The sequence below is a fragment of the Haliotis cracherodii genome, unplaced genomic scaffold, assembly GCF_022045235.1.
Source record: "Haliotis cracherodii isolate W230 unplaced genomic scaffold, xgHalCrac1.p SCAF_13, whole genome shotgun sequence".
Classification (NCBI taxonomy): Eukaryota; Metazoa; Mollusca; class Gastropoda; order Lepetellida; family Haliotidae; genus Haliotis; species Haliotis cracherodii.
Genome location: NW_027266268.1, coordinates 16895766 through 16914134, shown reverse-complemented (window position 1 = coordinate 16914134; position 18369 = coordinate 16895766). Strand labels below are relative to the sequence as shown.

Here is an 18369-nt window from a genome sequence, read left to right as displayed (position 1 = left end):
TCGATTTGGAGTTAGTATACTGTGTGTATAGGGTATTAACGTTAAACTGCGGCATGGTGTATGAATCGGTTAGCACTATAAAAACAGGCATTAGTCCGGACTAGTACAAGCGGACACACACACACACACGCGCGCACACACACACACACACACACACACACACACACACACACACACACACACACACACAAACACACACACACAAACACATACACACACACACGTCTCTATACATAACAATAACCCTTTTTCATCTCACTTCCTCCTGTCTCGAACAAAATTTTACACGACATATTTTCAATAGGTCTCAGGGTGTGTCATCGAGCTTCCACTGTTGATTTGTCTCTCGGGTATTACCTTGTATGTCAGCATCTGGATAAACCTTGACGACACACCTCAACATTTTCATTACTGCTCGCCTATAGTCTGTCATTCTATAGGTGTAGATTAACAAATTGAAGCAGGTTCCTACAAAAGGGGTCAAAAATGTTGCCTGTCGCCAGTAACGGGAGTCAATAATAACAATATCTATAAATCGAACCCCTATGACTGGCACCCAAGACAGAGCATTCACTATTGCAATATAGACAACTGTCTTTGATTTACTTTCCTGTTTTATTCCGAAATTTCTATCTTTCATTAAGTGGCGTCTACTGACAACATATACATACGAGTATATGACGACAGTAAATGTGAGCAAGACGGCTATAATAACCATCTCTGTGGCCACTGCTGGTGTCAGGTTCACGAAATAAGTCCCGGCTAAGAACATCGCCCTGGCTACCGCAAACACCCAACTACAGACCGCGATGAGGTAACACCTGTTAACGGTCATATTTGCTCCGTAGAAGAATGGATACCGAATACCAAGAAATCTCTCCAGTGCAATCAGTGCAATATTGTTAATTGACACCATAATCACGAGGGCAAGTACAAAGATCCTGAAGTAATAAAATACAGGATTGCACCACCAGTCGTGTACAAAGTCCGTGATGAAGTACACAGGGAAACCGATCATGGCGTACAGACAGTCACCTAATGCAAGATTTGTCAGAAAGACATTGCAAGGCTTTCTCAAAGACTTTGTTTTCAGGAAGGCTAAAATTATGATGCCGTTACCGACAACGCCGATAAAACTAACAACGCTTCCAACACTGACGACGACCACAAGCCAGACCCCGGATATACGATCTGGATAGACACAACTTACGGTAGCGTTATTCATGCTTGTAAGCACCAACAGCTGTCGGGAATTTGTGTTGGGTGATTATTGCATTAAATCACTGCAGTAACGTACATATGTCAAATTAATTAATTCTTTACATGTTACATATGTTCTTATGAATATTGGACATCATTAATATGTCTGTATACACGCGATGCAAGCTCTGGTTGATGCATATTCAAAGAACTACTGTAATGTACCCGTGTGTGCAACCAATTAATGCTAAATACAACCTTTTGTACATACTAATGTAGTCTTGTGTTGCCTTGAGCCAATTACTCTATGTCATCATAGTCGCGCAGTGTTTGTCATGGCGTTAAGCCTGGATAATTATGTTTAAATCTCTATATTTAATGTCGTTCGTTGATTTTGCTCAACAATTTCAAATGGGCAGTGTCACGTTGGTTTTCAATTTATAGGAGATGACGAGAAGTATCACTGTTAAGTGTTCACATCTGTTGCAAATAAAGGACGTCAATCTCTCGTACAAATAAAACACGTATATCTCTCGTACAATTAAATAACGTCTATCTTTCGTACAAATAAATCACGTCTATCCCTCGTACAAATAAAAAACGTCTATCCCTCGTACAAATAAAAACGTCTATCTCTCGTACAATTAAAAAACGTCTATCTCTCGTACAATTAAAAAACGTCTATCTCTCGTACAATTAAAAAACGTCTATCTCTCGTACAAATAAAATACGTCTATCTCTCGCGCAAATGGAACACGTCTACCTCTGGCGCAAGTAGGAAAAGTCTATCTCTGGTGCAAATAGAACACGTCTACTTCCGGTGCAAACAGGAGAAGTCTATCTCTGGTGCAAATGAAAAAAGTCCGTCATCTACGTCTTCTTTTCCAGTCTGAAAATACACTCTTATATTCTATTGTGTAAACATTTGGATGGATGGTCGTTCCTTGCCATCAACGTCGCCGTCGTCGACTTCATATGCCCCAGACACGTCTTCTGTTTCAAATATTACGAATTCACTTCCAGTGAACGTAGTATGACTTGAGTTTAGAAACAAATTCAAAGCAACGTTGCTATTTATAACTTTAAATGTTTGATGTTCTCACACCTCAAGATGTAGCCTCCTTGCATGTTCTTGTGTTGAACACTAGATTGATACCCCCTTGAAAAAAAGTAAAATCTGATTAAGTAGAAAATCAAGGTTTCATAATTTTGTGACAAAAGAATTGTTTTAAGGTTGTTAAGTGTTTGTTTGTTGTTTAACGCCGCACTCAACAATGTCCCACCTATACGACGTCGGTCTTTAACTAATTCAGAGATGATTGACATCATGGGCATCGATCCACGCAATTGGGACCGATGACATGCCACTTTCCTTTAACCACAAGGCTACCCCACCGCCAGTAGAGTGAGTGGATGTTGTTTTACGAGGCTTGTTTGGGTTCGGATTGGTGTGTTGTTTAACGCCGTACTCAGCAATATTGCAGCTATATGACGGCGGTTTGTAAATAATCTAGTCTGGACCAGACAATCCAGTGATGAATATCATGAGCATCGATCCACGCATTTGGGATCGATGACATGCATCAACCAAGTCAGGGAGCCTGACAACCCGATCCATTTCGTCGCCTCTTAGGACAACTTTAGCACAAGCTAGGGACGATAACATCTTACCCGGAATCTCCAAGGGTCTGAGGCTCTTAAGGAACAGGTGGGGTGGGAGGGTGGGGGATTTGCTGGCCACTTAGCTCTGCTTTCGTTATGTTGGGGGGGGGGGGGGGGGGGGGGAGAGAGATGAAATGGGGTTTAACGTCGCGTCCAAGATTCTTGCACTTATATAGCGACGTGCATGTGCGTGTGGCTGCTTGTACTAGTCCGGACCTCTGCCGATTTTATAGTAATAGCCCACTGAGATACCATGCCGCAGTTTAACATGAATACCCCACTCAGACACAGGATACTGACTCCTTGTTTTAGCCCGTTAATACCGAGCGCCAGGCAGGGTAACAACAAGTAAACGTCTTTTGGTATGACGCGGCCGGGGATCGAACTCCGGACCACGGTGGCGCGTCTCCCATGCTATTTCATTTGGTAGCACTCAGGGCCCATACTTTAAAATGGGCTTAAGATAATCTAAACGCTAAGATGGTTTTGTGCAAGTGGGCCCAGGTGCAGATAAGCAAATTTTGTATATAAGAATAGCAAAATAATACGCATTTTTTGCTGTGTAACAAAATGTACGCAAAGTACATAATTATTAAATTCCACAGCAACATACATGCTCGAGATGTTATATAACAGGTCAAATATAATTATGGAAAACAAAAAATATTTTTCAACATTATCAAAGTTAAGAAAATTATCATTACAACATACTAATCATGTTTATCTTGGACCCCTTTATATTAATTATTTTGATTATTTTAAATTTCAAGGACCAGTAATGCAAACCCATCTGCATCATAGAGCCCAAATATGCAATATACGTTGTGCTAAAGCAAAGGGTGTGTTTCAGAATAAATAAATAAATAAATAAATAAATAAATAAATAAATAAATAAATAAATAAATAAATAAATAAATAAATAAATAAATAAATAAATAAATAAATAAATAAATAAATAAATAAATAAATAAATAAATAAATAAATAAATAAATAAATAAATAAATAAATAATACTCACTTTACATTGTCACATTTCCACAATGATGACAAAGCGTGTTAGTATGTTCAACCCACACATATTTTTCTGTAATCAGTTGCCAAGTGCTTCCGCCTGTATGGTGCTGCAAACACAATCTGATGCTCTCATCACTGGCAAACCAGCCCATGGGGACACACGGAGCATCTGCTAAGGATGAAAACCCACCTTTATGAAATATAAAAGGAAACCACATGACGTCATGAATTAGGCACGCGTGGGCAGAGTGAGAAAATTATCACTTCACATCTTGATAACACTTTTGTTGATGGATAAGGACAAGCTGAAAGCAATATCAGCCGTTTACGTACATTAGACCGGTCATTGAACGGTCATTGTCTCTGTGTGTGCGTGCGTGTGTGTGTACTTTATGCGTATGTATTAAATTTATTATATAGTCATGTTATTCCAAAATAAAACATATAAATGACTCGCTTGTGGCTTACTAGTGTAACATATTTTTTTCAATCTATGCGTACATTGCCTAACAACAAGAAGATGAACATTCTCTGTTTTGAGTGAGTGAACGCCGCTTTGAACAGTATTCCAGTTATGTCACTACGTATCACGATTAAACATGAACTCTTTTGTTTGTTTGTTTGTTTGTTTGTTTGTTTGTTTGTTTGTTTGTTGTTTAACGCCACACTCAGCAATATTCCAATAATGTTAAATTTATTTAAATTTATTTAATTTATAATGATTTAAAAAAACGCGAACTCTTTGGTGTCAGCAAATATATTGAGTGAAGCGGCATGGGTTGAGTCCAGCGTTTATACTTCACTTGAACATGTTACAGGCATTGAAAGCATATGAGCATGGCAACTTGGCAAACTAACATGGGGTAGGGTCCCCTAAAGAAAACTAAGCAAGCTTTGCAAAGCTTTCGTTACACACCGCGCGTAACCATTATGACGTCATATCGCTTATTGTGACGCAAAAGATATGACATCATAGTCGTATGTAGAAATGCACCAAATTCCAAGCTCTCTGTTGTCCCTAAAACTTAAAATACCTTCTATTTGTAGATTTCTATCGTGTTGTCTGCACGAAATGTATTGCCACACATCCTTTGAATATCGTAGTAACCACATCTGTGCATTTTATAATCTGTAATTGAAGACATAATTATATAAGTATGCCTACCGACAATGACTAAAAAAGTACTATTCTAAGAACATATGTTTCCGCGGTGATGCGGCCGTCAAATCGGCTGTTTCAATCAGAGGGGTGTTTTGTGATTTGACAACCTCTGATTGACCAATCAGAATCGAGTAATTTCCAAACTCATTGTATAATGAATATTCACATAATCACAAAACCCATCGTTTTGATGCAGTTAACAGCTAAGAAACACTTAATCTTTCGTTATAGTGCTACTTTCGTAAACAATTTCTAAATGTGTAACCTACTTAGTTTCCCGAACCAGTAAACAACGCAGGGTACTGAACATTCATCAACATATTGGAGTCATGACTCCTGATGTAAACAGCAATTAGATGCAGATAAAGAGGCTAATCATCCATCCATCTCGGTGTGAGACATGACGCGTACACAGACAATACTGCCTCCACACCTACGGCCCCAAGCAGGCGATGACGTCAGCAATACTAAGGCAGTGAATGGATCAATTTACCAATATATATTGAAAAGTAACTGATCGTCAGTTTTATTTTTTATACATCACACATGTTTAGCAAATACGTGTGTGGGACTTTGTGGCCTTGTTAACACCACATATTGTAGACATATTATTATTACTGGGAACACACCTACGCGTTCATTACCAAGGGATATTACTTCGTACCGATTATTCATTAATCTAGACATTGGTTGACCTGTATGATTTACAAGGAGCTATCGTTCGGATTAACGGGTGCCACTGTATAGTAAACTACGGATATAACGAACTCAAAGGCACCACTAATTTTAATTCGTTATAACCGTAGTTCGTTATAGGCATATATACAGCAAACGGAGAGGACCCCAAAACAGTTCGTTATATCCGTCCGTTCGTTATAAGGGCGTTCGTTATCAACGCAGTTTACGGTATATTGTTCATCGAGTACAGATGTTATGGAGCTTTACGATGGCAAACTAACTCAAATTAGAAACATTAACTTGCCGCTTTTATTCACTAATACTGTCAATCCGCTTTGTTGCAATATGTTTTTTTACTCATTTATTGGTAGTAATTTACTAGCTTTAACAGTAAAACCTCATTTAAGCGAAATCCTTTAAACAAGCATTCTAGATAATTCTTATTTATCCCAGTTGAATAATTTCGAAAATGCGGTCTATCTTGGCTATTATTGACAAAGTTAGCCCGACTTTGATTACAAACAACACATATTCTACGAATAGACACGAGATTGTACCAAATTCATGTTGACCTTGTGTAACCTCTCGGGGGGTGGTGGGGGGGGGGGGGGGGATGGAGGTGGGATACAGCCACTAACAATCTCCATTGCTAATTTCATCCACCAGTCATAAAACGACATTTGTTACAATACATATTAATAACAAAAATTCTAACAATTATGTACATTCTAAAAACCAATAATTAAACGAGAATTAATACTTTTTAGAGGCATTTAGAAGTTGGAGTACTAAGTAAGGATAAGATATATGGATGAACAACAACAGGAGGAATGTCCACTGCCATGGACTTGTTGTGTGAGAGTGACATCCATCTCCAGACGCTCGTAAGGGTTATGAACCTCAACAGAGGTAGGGTAGCCTAGTGGTTAAAGCGTTCGCTCGCAACGCCGAAGACCCGGGTTCGATTCCCAACATGGGTACAAAGTGTGAAGCCAATTTCTGGTGTCCGTCGCCGCGAAATTGCTGGAATATTGCTAAAAGCGGCGGAAAACCTCACTCACTCACTCACTCAACAGAGGTTGTAAATGAAGGCATCTTGATGTGCTGGAGTGTCCTGGTTCTTCGAAGTTTCGTTTTTCCTGTTGTAAGTTAAGTCGGTTAGGTACACTTGTTGACTTCCGGGCACTATTTCCGGTTCCGTTTGAGATGCTGAAATCAAAGGATCACTCTGGGGAATCCTTGTTTCATCCTCAAGGATAACCTGGTCATAGACACTAGAGGGTTTAGTAACTGGATTTGAGGAAGAAGGAGTTTGAGCTGCAGATGAAACTATTTTTTGGCTTCTAGGTATATTATTTGTATGTTTTATTTTCAAGATGTTTTACTCCAATTCAAAAGTTGGTCAGGATTTGGAGGAAGCTCTCCGCTGCACAGGGAACACTTCGTGTCACTCGTGCACTCTGAGCTGTCATGATCTCCACTACATCACACGACCGCCTTGCCACGACAGAACTTGGCTCCATGACCGAACGTATGACATTTGAAACATAGTAATGGATGCGGTACATATACCTCCACTGCGATGTTGAAGTGACCAGCTTTTATTGAATTTGGATTCTTGGTAGACAGAAAGTGAAAAGGTGTGTTTTAGTATGAACAATATTGCCTTTTTGTGTTTTCCTTGAAAACATTTTCACATTTGGTGACCCCTTGGTTTTTAGTTCAACGGCAATTCGTCATCACTCACTCGTGAGTTAGAATTTAACGTCACATCGGCAGTATTTCAGCCATATCGTGACGGTCCTCAGTTATGTCGGACAAGCAACGCGTTTTGTCTCTGACGATGCCTCTGCTCGAGTTTAGTGTCTTGTGCAGGGAGACAACAGCCTGAGTATTAACAAACTGATGTAAACCCAGCAGACTGATAGATCGCTGCCTCCGAGCACACTCCACTTGGATGGAACCAGTCCGAAGGCGCGTTACAAACGGGTTGTCAATTTTGTCCCTTTTATGACAAGCAATGGGGTGCTGGGGACACATTCTACCCTAGGTCCCCACGGGGGCCTGTGCAAATATAACACGTCTGTCTCTCGTGCATCTACCAAGTCAGCGAGCCTGGCCGCCCGATCGAGTTAGTCGCGTCTACCGACAAGCATAGTCGCCTTTAACCCTCATGGTGCCTGGACGTCACAAAACCCATCGTTTTCATGCTGTTGACACTTAATCTTTCGTATATGTGCTAATTTCGTAAACAAGTTTTTTAATGTGCAATCTGCTGACGTTCCTATCTCAATGATCAACGCACGGCACAAAGACTATTCGGGGGGGATGGGGGGGATGGGGGGGGATGGGGGGGGGGGTGGGGGGGATGGGGGGGGATGGGGGGGGATGGGGGGGGGCGTCTCTCACATGAAGTTGACAAGCCATTTGATACCGATGGCGTTAACCAGAGGTTTCAAATGCTAAAAGTTACGGACATCGAATGCTAAAAAAAACCCGCAAATCTGTTATCACATCATGTTTATCGAGATTGTATAATGCAACAATTATAACCAGGCGCTTTACGTTAAGTTGCGCCCCTTGAACACACGCGAGAAACCTATGATTATGGGTTCGAATCCCGGTTCGCCCCGATTATGTTTCTAGGATAATCAGCACCATACCTGTGCTCGTGGGTTTCACCGAAGTGGTAAACGTCTGAGACCTGCATCACTTCGGGCTTTCTTCCCACATTAAGCTGACACGCAGTGATATAACTGGGATACTGTTAAAAGCGGCGTTAAACCCAACTCACTCACTCACTCCTACATCCAAGAGGTTGGTGTATGGCTCTCGGTAGGAGTGAGTAAGTGAGTATGGTTTCCAGCAATATCCCGGCGGCTCCACCATCGTCTTGACGAGCGAACGCTTTAACCATTAGACTACCCCCACCGCCTTCAAAACGATAGTTTGTGGTACATATGTTACAGCCAATCTGTGCAACTGCCCAATGCTTTGTTTGTTTGTTTGTTTGTTTGTTTGTTGTTTAACCCCGCACGCAGCAATATTCTAGCTATATGCCGGCGGTCTGTACATAATCGAGTCTGGACCAGACAATCCAGATTAAGGCAATGTTTATACAGTAGAGTAGATACTGTTATACTGGAGTAGAGAAGCCTGTTGTGTACACGCAAGGGTAGTGATGACAATCATCGGTGAAGTCAGTGACAGAAACAAATGATGAAGCCAGTAATGTAAACAACTAAGAGTTGTTTTGATACACAATGATTATAAGTCTTCTGTTGTTTTCGTCAAACCGAATCGCACGTAGTACTTGCTTCGAAGCCTTTTTGAAATGTTTTTCAATTAATCAGAGGTCAGATGAGGTGAAATGGGGTTTAACGTCGCGGTCAAGATTACTGCTCTAAAATAGCGACATGCTTGCACGTGTGTGTGTGTGTGTGTGTGTGTGTGTGTGTGTGTGTGTGTGTGTAACTGTTTAAATAGTCCGGACAAATGCCGATTTAATAGTGCTAGCCCACTGAGATACTGTACCGCAGTTTTTCATGAATACCCAACAAGTACCAACTTTTATCGTTTTTTTGGTATGACGAGGTCGTGGATCGAACCCCAGACCTGCCGCAGTCCGGGCAGCCGCTCTACCACTGGACCACGGAGACGGTCTCAATTCAACCAGATTGCGACACACACACCCAATCGTTAAACAATTATACATACGGATGCACAATCGTTGTGTGATGGTCATACACTATTAAAACGTTTGTTAACACACACCAAACACATGGCCCGTGGGGATTCCGGGTAGGAAAATAGGTCCCCAGCAACCTATGAATGTCGTTAAAGGCAACCAGATGGCTCGGTGACGTGTTTCATTACATGTCACCATATTCCGATTGCGTGGTCCGATGCTCATGATGTCAATCACTGGTTTGCCTGGTCCAAACTCGAATATTTTCAGACCGAAGTCAGAATAATGTTATGTGCAGATTGACGAGAAATATATTTTAAGTGTGCTTTTAAGACATAGGTTTCATATTATGGGATAATACAATCATTCATGTTGTCAAAGTTTACCTAAAGAAACATCATCATTTACACATCCTATGATTATGAACAAATGAATATTTTAATATTACCAAGGCCTATGTTGATTTTTGTCTTCAAACAGTTTTGACTAGTGTAATCCAAAACCTCACTTATTTTGTTCATATCATATTTATTATCCCTGCACAAATACAAGTGTTTTGCAAGTGTATTAAGGCTTCTCATCATATACTTCTTTTAAGAAGAAATAATTCTAAATCAGTCCTTAAATCATTAAAATGTCAGGGGCACGGGTGGCCCAGTCGTCGAAGGCGCCGCAATTCCCTGTGCAGAGTTGCGTCCCTTTGGCACACCCGAATTCTATGATTGATGGCTCGAAACGCGGTTCGCCCCAATTATGTTTCTAGGTTTGTCACACCATACCCGTGTTGTGGGTTTCACCAAAGTAGTAAACATCAGAGACCTGCATCACTTGGGCTTTCCTCCCACATTAAGCTGACACGCCGTGATATAACTGGAATACTGTTCAAATTAGCGCCATCCCAACTCACCAACTCAGTTAAACCCTCATCCCCATCCTGCGTCCACCAATGTACCCTCCGTCATGTACTGGTATATAATAAACAAAAAACGTTTAGGCATGTTTAGTATTGTTGGAGATATTTTTTAAATGAGTGAGTGAGTGAGTTTGGTTTTACGCCGCTTTTAGTAATATTCCAGCAATATCAAGGCGGGGGACACCAGAAATTGGCTTCACACATTGAACCCATGTCGGGAATCGAACCCGGGTCTTCGACGTGACGAGCGAACGCTTTAACCACTAGGCTACCCGACCGCCCTTTTTGAAATGAAGACTGCACGCACAAGTTAATGATAAATATCCCCAAAAATATTTACGATCCCTAACTTTTTGTGTTCAGTATGCAACTGATATATCGTTTCAACTCACATTCCCCCAGACTGAAGATAATTAGTATTATGAAATAGGTAACGTAACCAGCAATTACCATATTACAATCCTAAGTGAAAACAAAATATGGGTAATATATAAGTATCTACGGTAACAATATATTTTTTAAAACAAACATTTCTCTATGTCGTTCACCACCTGCTTACAGAGTAATAAATATGACCCTAGCATAACGACGGTATGTGCGATAAGACGTGTGACAGCGTCCTCCCCCAAAGTCAAATATGTAGAAGACATGACTCAGTCCCTCCCAGAGCGTCCCGAGTCTCCAACAAGTCCTGATGTTCGCGGCTGTAGCGTTCCTCCTCCTTGTGGGCCAAGCCTGGAGCCAGGTTCCAGACCAGGTGCTGGTACCAGGCGGAACTGGTTCTAATGCCGTGGAGTTTGTATCTAACCTCATCCGAGACTCATGCCTCTTCAAGGATGACCTGTTGTTCCTCAGACGCCTGGCTTATGTGGCGTCCCATGATGGGACAGACGCCAATACCTACAGAGCTGGCTACGATGGCGGAATCTGGCAGGTGGGTGACCACAGTAAACTACGGTTATAACGAACACGCTTATAACGAACTTACGGATATAACGAACTTACTGTTTTGGTCCCGACTATTTGCTGTAGTTATGCTGTATATATGCGTATAAAGAACTACGGTTATAACGAACTAAAATAAGTAGTCCCTTTGAGTTCGTTATAACCGTACTTTACTGTATATGTATATAGAAGGGTGTGATTTTATTCTATACGAATATATTATGCTATAAACGCTATCATTGAGTTCCTGTGGCTCCTGACTAAGGCTCCATGGTTCTTGAGCACTTTCAAGAATAGGTCTAGACTTTATAAGAGGACGTATTTAATAGGAACAATTTGACTATTTGAATAGTGTAAGGGACGAATAGGAGAGTTTATGTATCGCCCGAGTATTGCGACAGTTAAAAGAGACTATGCTTGTTGTTTTAGTGCCTGTTAACAGTTTAATTTTAGATGTTAAAATTAACGCTATGGGTGAAACTAAGACGTCTCTTTGAATGGTCATCTAACTGCTAATGGAGGGGGGGTGGCTGCTTGTACTAGTCCGGACTGATGCCGATTTATAGTGCTAGCTCACTGAGATACCATGCTGCAGTTTAACATGAATACCCCACTCAGCCCTTTAATGCCGAGCGCCGGACGCTCTACCACTGGACCACGCAGGCGGTCTCATTCAATAGTAAGGTTGTGAGGATGCTAGCAGCTCTCCTAGCTCATAAATATGTAACTATATATGTAAAGTTATCAATATTGTTTGTAGAAAACCGAATAGTGAAGTATTCATAGTGGTGTCAACCTGTTCGTTTTTATTTCATCAAGTTTATCGAAACTATCGATAATCCAGTGTGGGATTGATAGAAACTATCCATACTGAACCAAAAAAGGATCACGAAACAAGTGTATATACTGTATATATTCAAAGAAACAACTCTTCACAACAACAAAAATATATATATAATATTCATTGCCCCTAACCGTTTTTGTTCAGTATGCAATATACTACGGTTATAACGAGTGAGTGAGTGAGTGAGTGAGTGGGGTTTAACGCCGCTTTTAACAGTATTCCAGTTATATCACGGCGTGTCAGCTTAATGTGGGAGGAAAGCCCGAAGTGATGCAGGTCTCAGACGTTTACCACTTCGGTGAAACCCACGAGCACGGGTATGGTGCTGACAAACCTAGAAACATAATCGGGGCGAACCGGGATTCGAACCCCCAATCATAGGTTTCTGGCGTGACCAAGGGACGCAACTCTGCACAGCGAATCGCGGCGCCTTAGACGACTGGGCCACCCGTGCCCCCACGGTTATAACGAACTCAAAGGGACTGGTTATTCTAGTTCGTTATAACCGAAGTTCGTTATAAGCATATATACAGCATATATACATATCAAATGGCAGGGACACACCAAATAAGTTCGATAAAAGCGTGTTCGTTGTAAACATAGTTTTACTGTATATTACGTTGTCATTGGTGCAGTGCTATTGCTGGATAGTTGTGATATGTCGATCGTTCGATCTTGCGTCCAAAGTTATGATGGTAATTGAAAGATCAATAGAAATTAGATAATACCGAACTGGTAGCCAGGTAAGTAAACTACGGTTATAACGAACTCGAAGGGACCACTAATATTAGTTAGTAATAACCGTTGTTCGTTATAAGCATATATACAACATTTATACAACAAATGGTCGGGACTAAAAGATAAGTTCGTTATAAGCGTGTTCGTTATAAACGTAGTTTACTGTACATAACTGGAATTGAATTCCTCCTTAACATTTGTTGACATTTAAATCTGAATTCGAATTTTTTTATCACTTATGTCAAAATGACATGTAATCGTACCTTGTATAATAGAGTTGGGTTTTTTTGCTTAATAAATCAAAAACATGTTTATCTTAAAACTACGTTTTGAAATCATAAAAACGTTGTGCATATAGTGATATGGCTTCATCTTGGGGTCGTGCGGTCACGTTGGCAATGAGGTGCAGTTCTCATGTACATAGATACAGTAGCATTCGTTGTAGTGATAATTGGGTAAAAGTATGCGTTGTCAGGAAGGGCACTTGAGAGAGGCGTCTCGTGATCGCTGCGCCCTAAATGGGGCTCATCAGGACATGGTGACCTAGTCGTCTAAGGAGTTGCATCCCTTTGCTATGCCAGAAGCCTATGATCATGGGGTCGATTCCGACCTCATGTTTCTAGGTTTGTCTGCACCATATCCGTGCTCGTTGGTTTCACGGAAAACATTTGAAACCTGAATCACTTCAATATTTCCTCACACAAAGAAGGTGGCACGCCATGATATAACTGTACTATACTAACAAACCAAACTCACTGATTCACCTTATCTTAATGGACGAGGGGCGGTCGGGTAGCCTAGTGGTTAAAGGGTTCGCTCTTCACGCCGAAGACCCGGGTTCGATTCCCGACATGGGTACAATGTGTGAAGCCCATTTCTGGTGTCCCCCGCCATGATATTGCTGGAATATTGCTAAAAAAGCGGCGTAAAACCATACTCACTCACTCACTTAATGGACGAGAGTACGTTCAGGAATATAAGATTTGTTTCTTAAATGTTGTCAATTTCATGAAAATGTTATATAGCACAAAAGAATACAATATCGTCTTTCAGAAAGTGAGTGAGTTGTGTTTAACACCGCGTGACAGTTTAATGTGGTAAAATGCGGATCCTGCAGGCTGACTGGCAACCTTCGTGTCACAGGTGAGTGAGTGAGTGAGTGAGTATGGTTTTACGCCGCTTTTAGAAATATTCCAGCAATATCACCGCTGGGGACACCAGAAATGGGCTTCACACATTTTACCCATAATAAAGACCAACTCAGATGACATTTGCACCTGCGAGAATGCACGGGCCGGTGTGAGGTCATCAAAGAGGGACAGGTGTTAGGAGGTAATTACCTAATTACCACATTTGCATGACAACAGACGAATATAATCACAGTGTCAGTTAGGATACGTCAGATTAGGTAGATTTTCATATATGCTATTTTCATAACCCTATAATTTGTATTTATTAAATGAAGCCGGAAGCGCATTTTTCTAGCATTTCCGACAGTATTTTTCCTCCCTATAGCCTCATCAATATCAATGACTGAGTAAAAATGACCCTGTATATGTCCTTCAGATTGACCAGGACAAATTCAACCAGATCAAGAGCTCGGCCACAAGCACTGACCTGATCGGTAAAGTCAGGTCTCTGTTCAACATCGACTGGAGCACGGTTCAGTGGTCAGATCTCAGAAAGCCTCTGTACTCCGGGCTCGCTGCTGCTCTCTACCTGTCTACCATTACCGAGTCCCTCCCTCAGGGTGTGGAGAATCAAGGCTCTTTCTACAAGAAATACTTCCGCGATGACCCCCATTCTCCACACAATTTCTACACCGCTTCTAAACAACTTGATTCCAGTAAGTAAAAGAAGCAATGTTATTCAAATAAGCCCTGTTACTCCGCGAAGATCCGGGGTAGAACAGCAGAACAGCCGTAAAAGGTGACTGTGCTTGTCGTAAGAGGCGACTAACGGGATAGGGTGGTCAGGCTCGCTGACTTGGTTGATGCATGTCATCGATCCCAATTGTGATGATCGATGTTCATGATGTCAATCACTGGATTGTCTGGCCCAGACTCGATTATGTACAGACCGCTGTCATATAGCTGGAATATTGCTGAGTGCGGGGTTAAGCAACAAACAAACAAACAACAAAACTCCGATAACATACTCCTCTGCATGACGATACGATGACACCTCCAAAGAAGGTTGCCTCGGGTCATCCTTCTAATCAGCCAGTTACTTTCGAGGCGTCGACATTATAGGCACGAATGAACGGAACATTCAGACCTGAATACCTTATTTCTGTTTCTTGAAAACGAAGTCAATAGGCGTGTTCCGAATGTAAACAATAAAAGCAGCGTAACTATACTGTCGTTTTTCTGAGCGCCATGGCGTATACAAAGGGTGTGCCATCGAAGTAATATTTGTGTTCTGTGCCAGTTGTTTTTGTTAAAACAACATTTCCGAAGCCAGGTGGCAACGAAATGAGTCGGTTTAAAAAGCTCTTTGTAGATAGGCCTCCCCAGTATTAGCAGTATTAGCCTATCAATGTGAATTACCGGTCTAGCGAAGTCCTGATTAACGGAGGCATCCACAAAATGAAGGTACGACAATTGGTAGTCTAGATCACGTACTTTGTTTACCCCTCTGACAAGTGTAAAATGGCACGGCTCCAAAAGGCGAAAAACCCACTCAACCACTACCAGTGGACTTTCATTTTTTGTGGAAGCCTCGGTGGCTGAGTGGGTTAGATCGCTAACTTTGTGTGCTGGCGATTAGATGCCCCACTCTGGCAGTGTGGGTTCGAATCCGGGACGGGACTCAACCCAAAAAAGTACGAGATTCTTTACTTTACTAGGAAAGTGTTATCCCAAATATAACATTTGTTACATTTGACCACTTTTCTAAATGACATTGTGTGTTTAAGTCTAACTCACATTATGCTCATCGTTCTTTCAAGGAACCCGGTCTGCGAGCAGTGCAGCCCCAGTGTCATGTCTCGACGCCCTGTCGGGGAGAACGGCGTACTTAGTGTTAAATCCATGTAAGTACTTTAACATAGCTCACATTGCCTGTGGCTTTCTTTGTACTCAAAACTGATCAATTGACAGGAGTAATGATGTTAAAGATTGGTGTATGGAATCTAACGAAATATAAAACCACATTATTATCAATATACGATTTGTGCCAAAATATAGGACAGGATAAAATGTCCCCAAAATATTAGCTCCAATTTATGGCACAATACATCGTCGTTTTTCAGACACCCTGACGGTCAGCTGCCCAGCCGGTTCCGTCGCATACATGCCAGACACCACCGACCAGACAAAATTTGTGTTGTGTAGAGCCAGTCTACCAACGCTCTTCTTCCAGTGTCTCCCCCATTACATCTACAGCCGCGACCCCAACGTAAACTCCTGCGTCCGCGGGGAAGTAGTCCCACCCACAACTGCACGGCCCCTGGTCACCGAAAAGCCTGTCCCCCATCCGACCATGCCCGACCATTCTTTTAACCCCTGCGGGAATTCTGACCGTGATAGAATTTTCTACCGTGCCCATCCCACAGATGTGCATAAGTATTACCATTGTGATGAGGTCGGCAATGCTTTCTTGAAGGTATGCCCCGATGGTAAGCTGTGGCATCAGGAGTACCTGCAGTGCCTTCCTCAGGGACTGTTGATTGGTTGATTGTTCACAACAGTGACTGAGCCAGGGACTGTTGATTGGTTGATTGTTCACACAGTGCCTGAGTCAGGGACTGTTGATTGGTTGATTGTTCACACAGCGCCTGAGTCAGGGACTGTTGATTGGTTGATTGTTCACACAGTGCCTGAGCCAGGGACTGTTGATTGGTTGATTGTTCACACAGTGCCTGAGCCAGGGACTGTTGATTGGTTGATGGTTCGCACAGTGCCTGAGCCAGGGACTGTTGATTGGTTGATTGTTCACACAGTGCCTGAGCCAGGGACTGTTGATTGGTTGATTGTTCACACAGTGCCTGAGTCAGGGACTGTTGATTGGTTGATTGTTCACAACAGTGCCTGAGCCAGGGACTGTTGATTGGTTGATTGTTCACACGGTGCCTGAGCCAGGGACTGTTGATTGGTTGATTGTTCACAACAGTGTCTGAGCCAGGGACTGTTGATTGGTTGATTGTTCACACAGTGCCTGAGTCAGGGAGTGTTGATTGGTTGATTGTTCACACAGTTTCTGAGCCAGGGACTGTTGATTGGTTGATGGTTCACACAGTGCCTGACTCAGGGACTGTTAATTTGTCGATTGTTCTCACAGTGCCCGAGTCAGGGACTGTTGATTGGGTGATTGTTTACACAGTGCCAGACTCAGGCAGTGTCTGATTGTTCTCACAGTGCCTGCCTCACTGACTGACTGGGTGATTGTTTACGATGAGCTTCTCCCTGGGTGGTTATACCTGCACGTTTCCTGGTAGAAATTTTTTATAAATTAAATTGAAAAGAAATGGAAAATATAGTTTTTACTGAAATACAATTAAATTCGATATCTCTATAAGCTATGGACCTGACAAACCCTTGTCCAAACCAAATTGGACCTTGACCACCAAATCAAACAGATTGTGTGGTGTTTTGGGCCAATCAGTTGCGTTTATTTCTTAAATGATTAGGCAGTATTGTCAATATGGACGCCTTCGCCAGCTCAGTTTTATCTATGCTTGGTGTAGGAGAAATTATTACTCATTGATTGAAGACCCGACTGAGATGACAATGTATAATACAGCTTTAAAAAACAATCGCTCAATTATTCTTCAACATTTGGATCTGCCTGGTTTTACTTTTCGTTTTCGAGATATTGAAGTCAGTAATTATGTTCCGAATGTTACGCGCGCTGTTCCGAGATCTTAGAACTCACCACTCTGAAGGTTCATGATCACCTGGCTTGAACTATAAGAGAGCTATATCTTATCAGAATCAAACGGCCTTTTAAAAAGCAGTTAGCTTATGGATGTTTCCCGACACAATAAGGTCACCTTTTAAAATATATTTAATTATACATTTATTTGTAAGTAATGGTCAGGTGTGAATAAAAAAACAAAAACAAAGACATGTGTTGTTGTTGTCTTTAGGTCCCAGTGTGAAATGTCTGATGGTATGTGAACGTTCATTTGCCTGACACAAATATTGGCTTCAAATTCTAACATGGTTGTAGGCCGCCTTCTCAGTGGCCTAGTGGATAGAGCGTCTTCCAGGAGAGCAGGAGGTCAGTGGTTTTATCCCCCGGCCGCGTCATACCGATGTACTTGTTATTACCCTGCCTGGCGCTCGTCATTAAGGGGATAAAACAAGGACAGGTCGGCTCGGAGTAAGTGGGCTAGCACTATATTAGTCAGGGCAAGTACAAGCAGCCACACAAACACACATGCACGTGGCTATATAACTGCAATAATCTTGAATCCGATGTTAAACCTCATTTCACCTCACCACCTCTACCAGGTCTAATTTCTTTACCTTGGACCAGACTCATTGAGAAAGAAGAAATATTGTTCTCCAAATATTCTTTCT

The 18369-nt window shown here is 41.8% G+C and overlaps 1 protein-coding gene across 1 annotated transcript; it reads left to right on the top strand.

Annotated features, from left to right (window-relative positions):
* Positions 1 to 10995: 10995 nt before the first annotated feature.
* Positions 10996 to 17269, top strand: LOC139458990 (uncharacterized). Its single transcript, XM_071240429.1, has 4 exons — positions 10996 to 11251; positions 14411 to 14690; positions 15795 to 15878; positions 16098 to 17269. Exons 1-4 carry the CDS (start codon positions 11012 to 11014, stop codon positions 16520 to 16522), a joined length of 1029 nt encoding a protein of 342 aa, XP_071096530.1. The 5' UTR covers positions 10996 to 11011; the 3' UTR covers positions 16523 to 17269.
* Positions 17270 to 18369: the final 1100 nt, after the last annotated feature.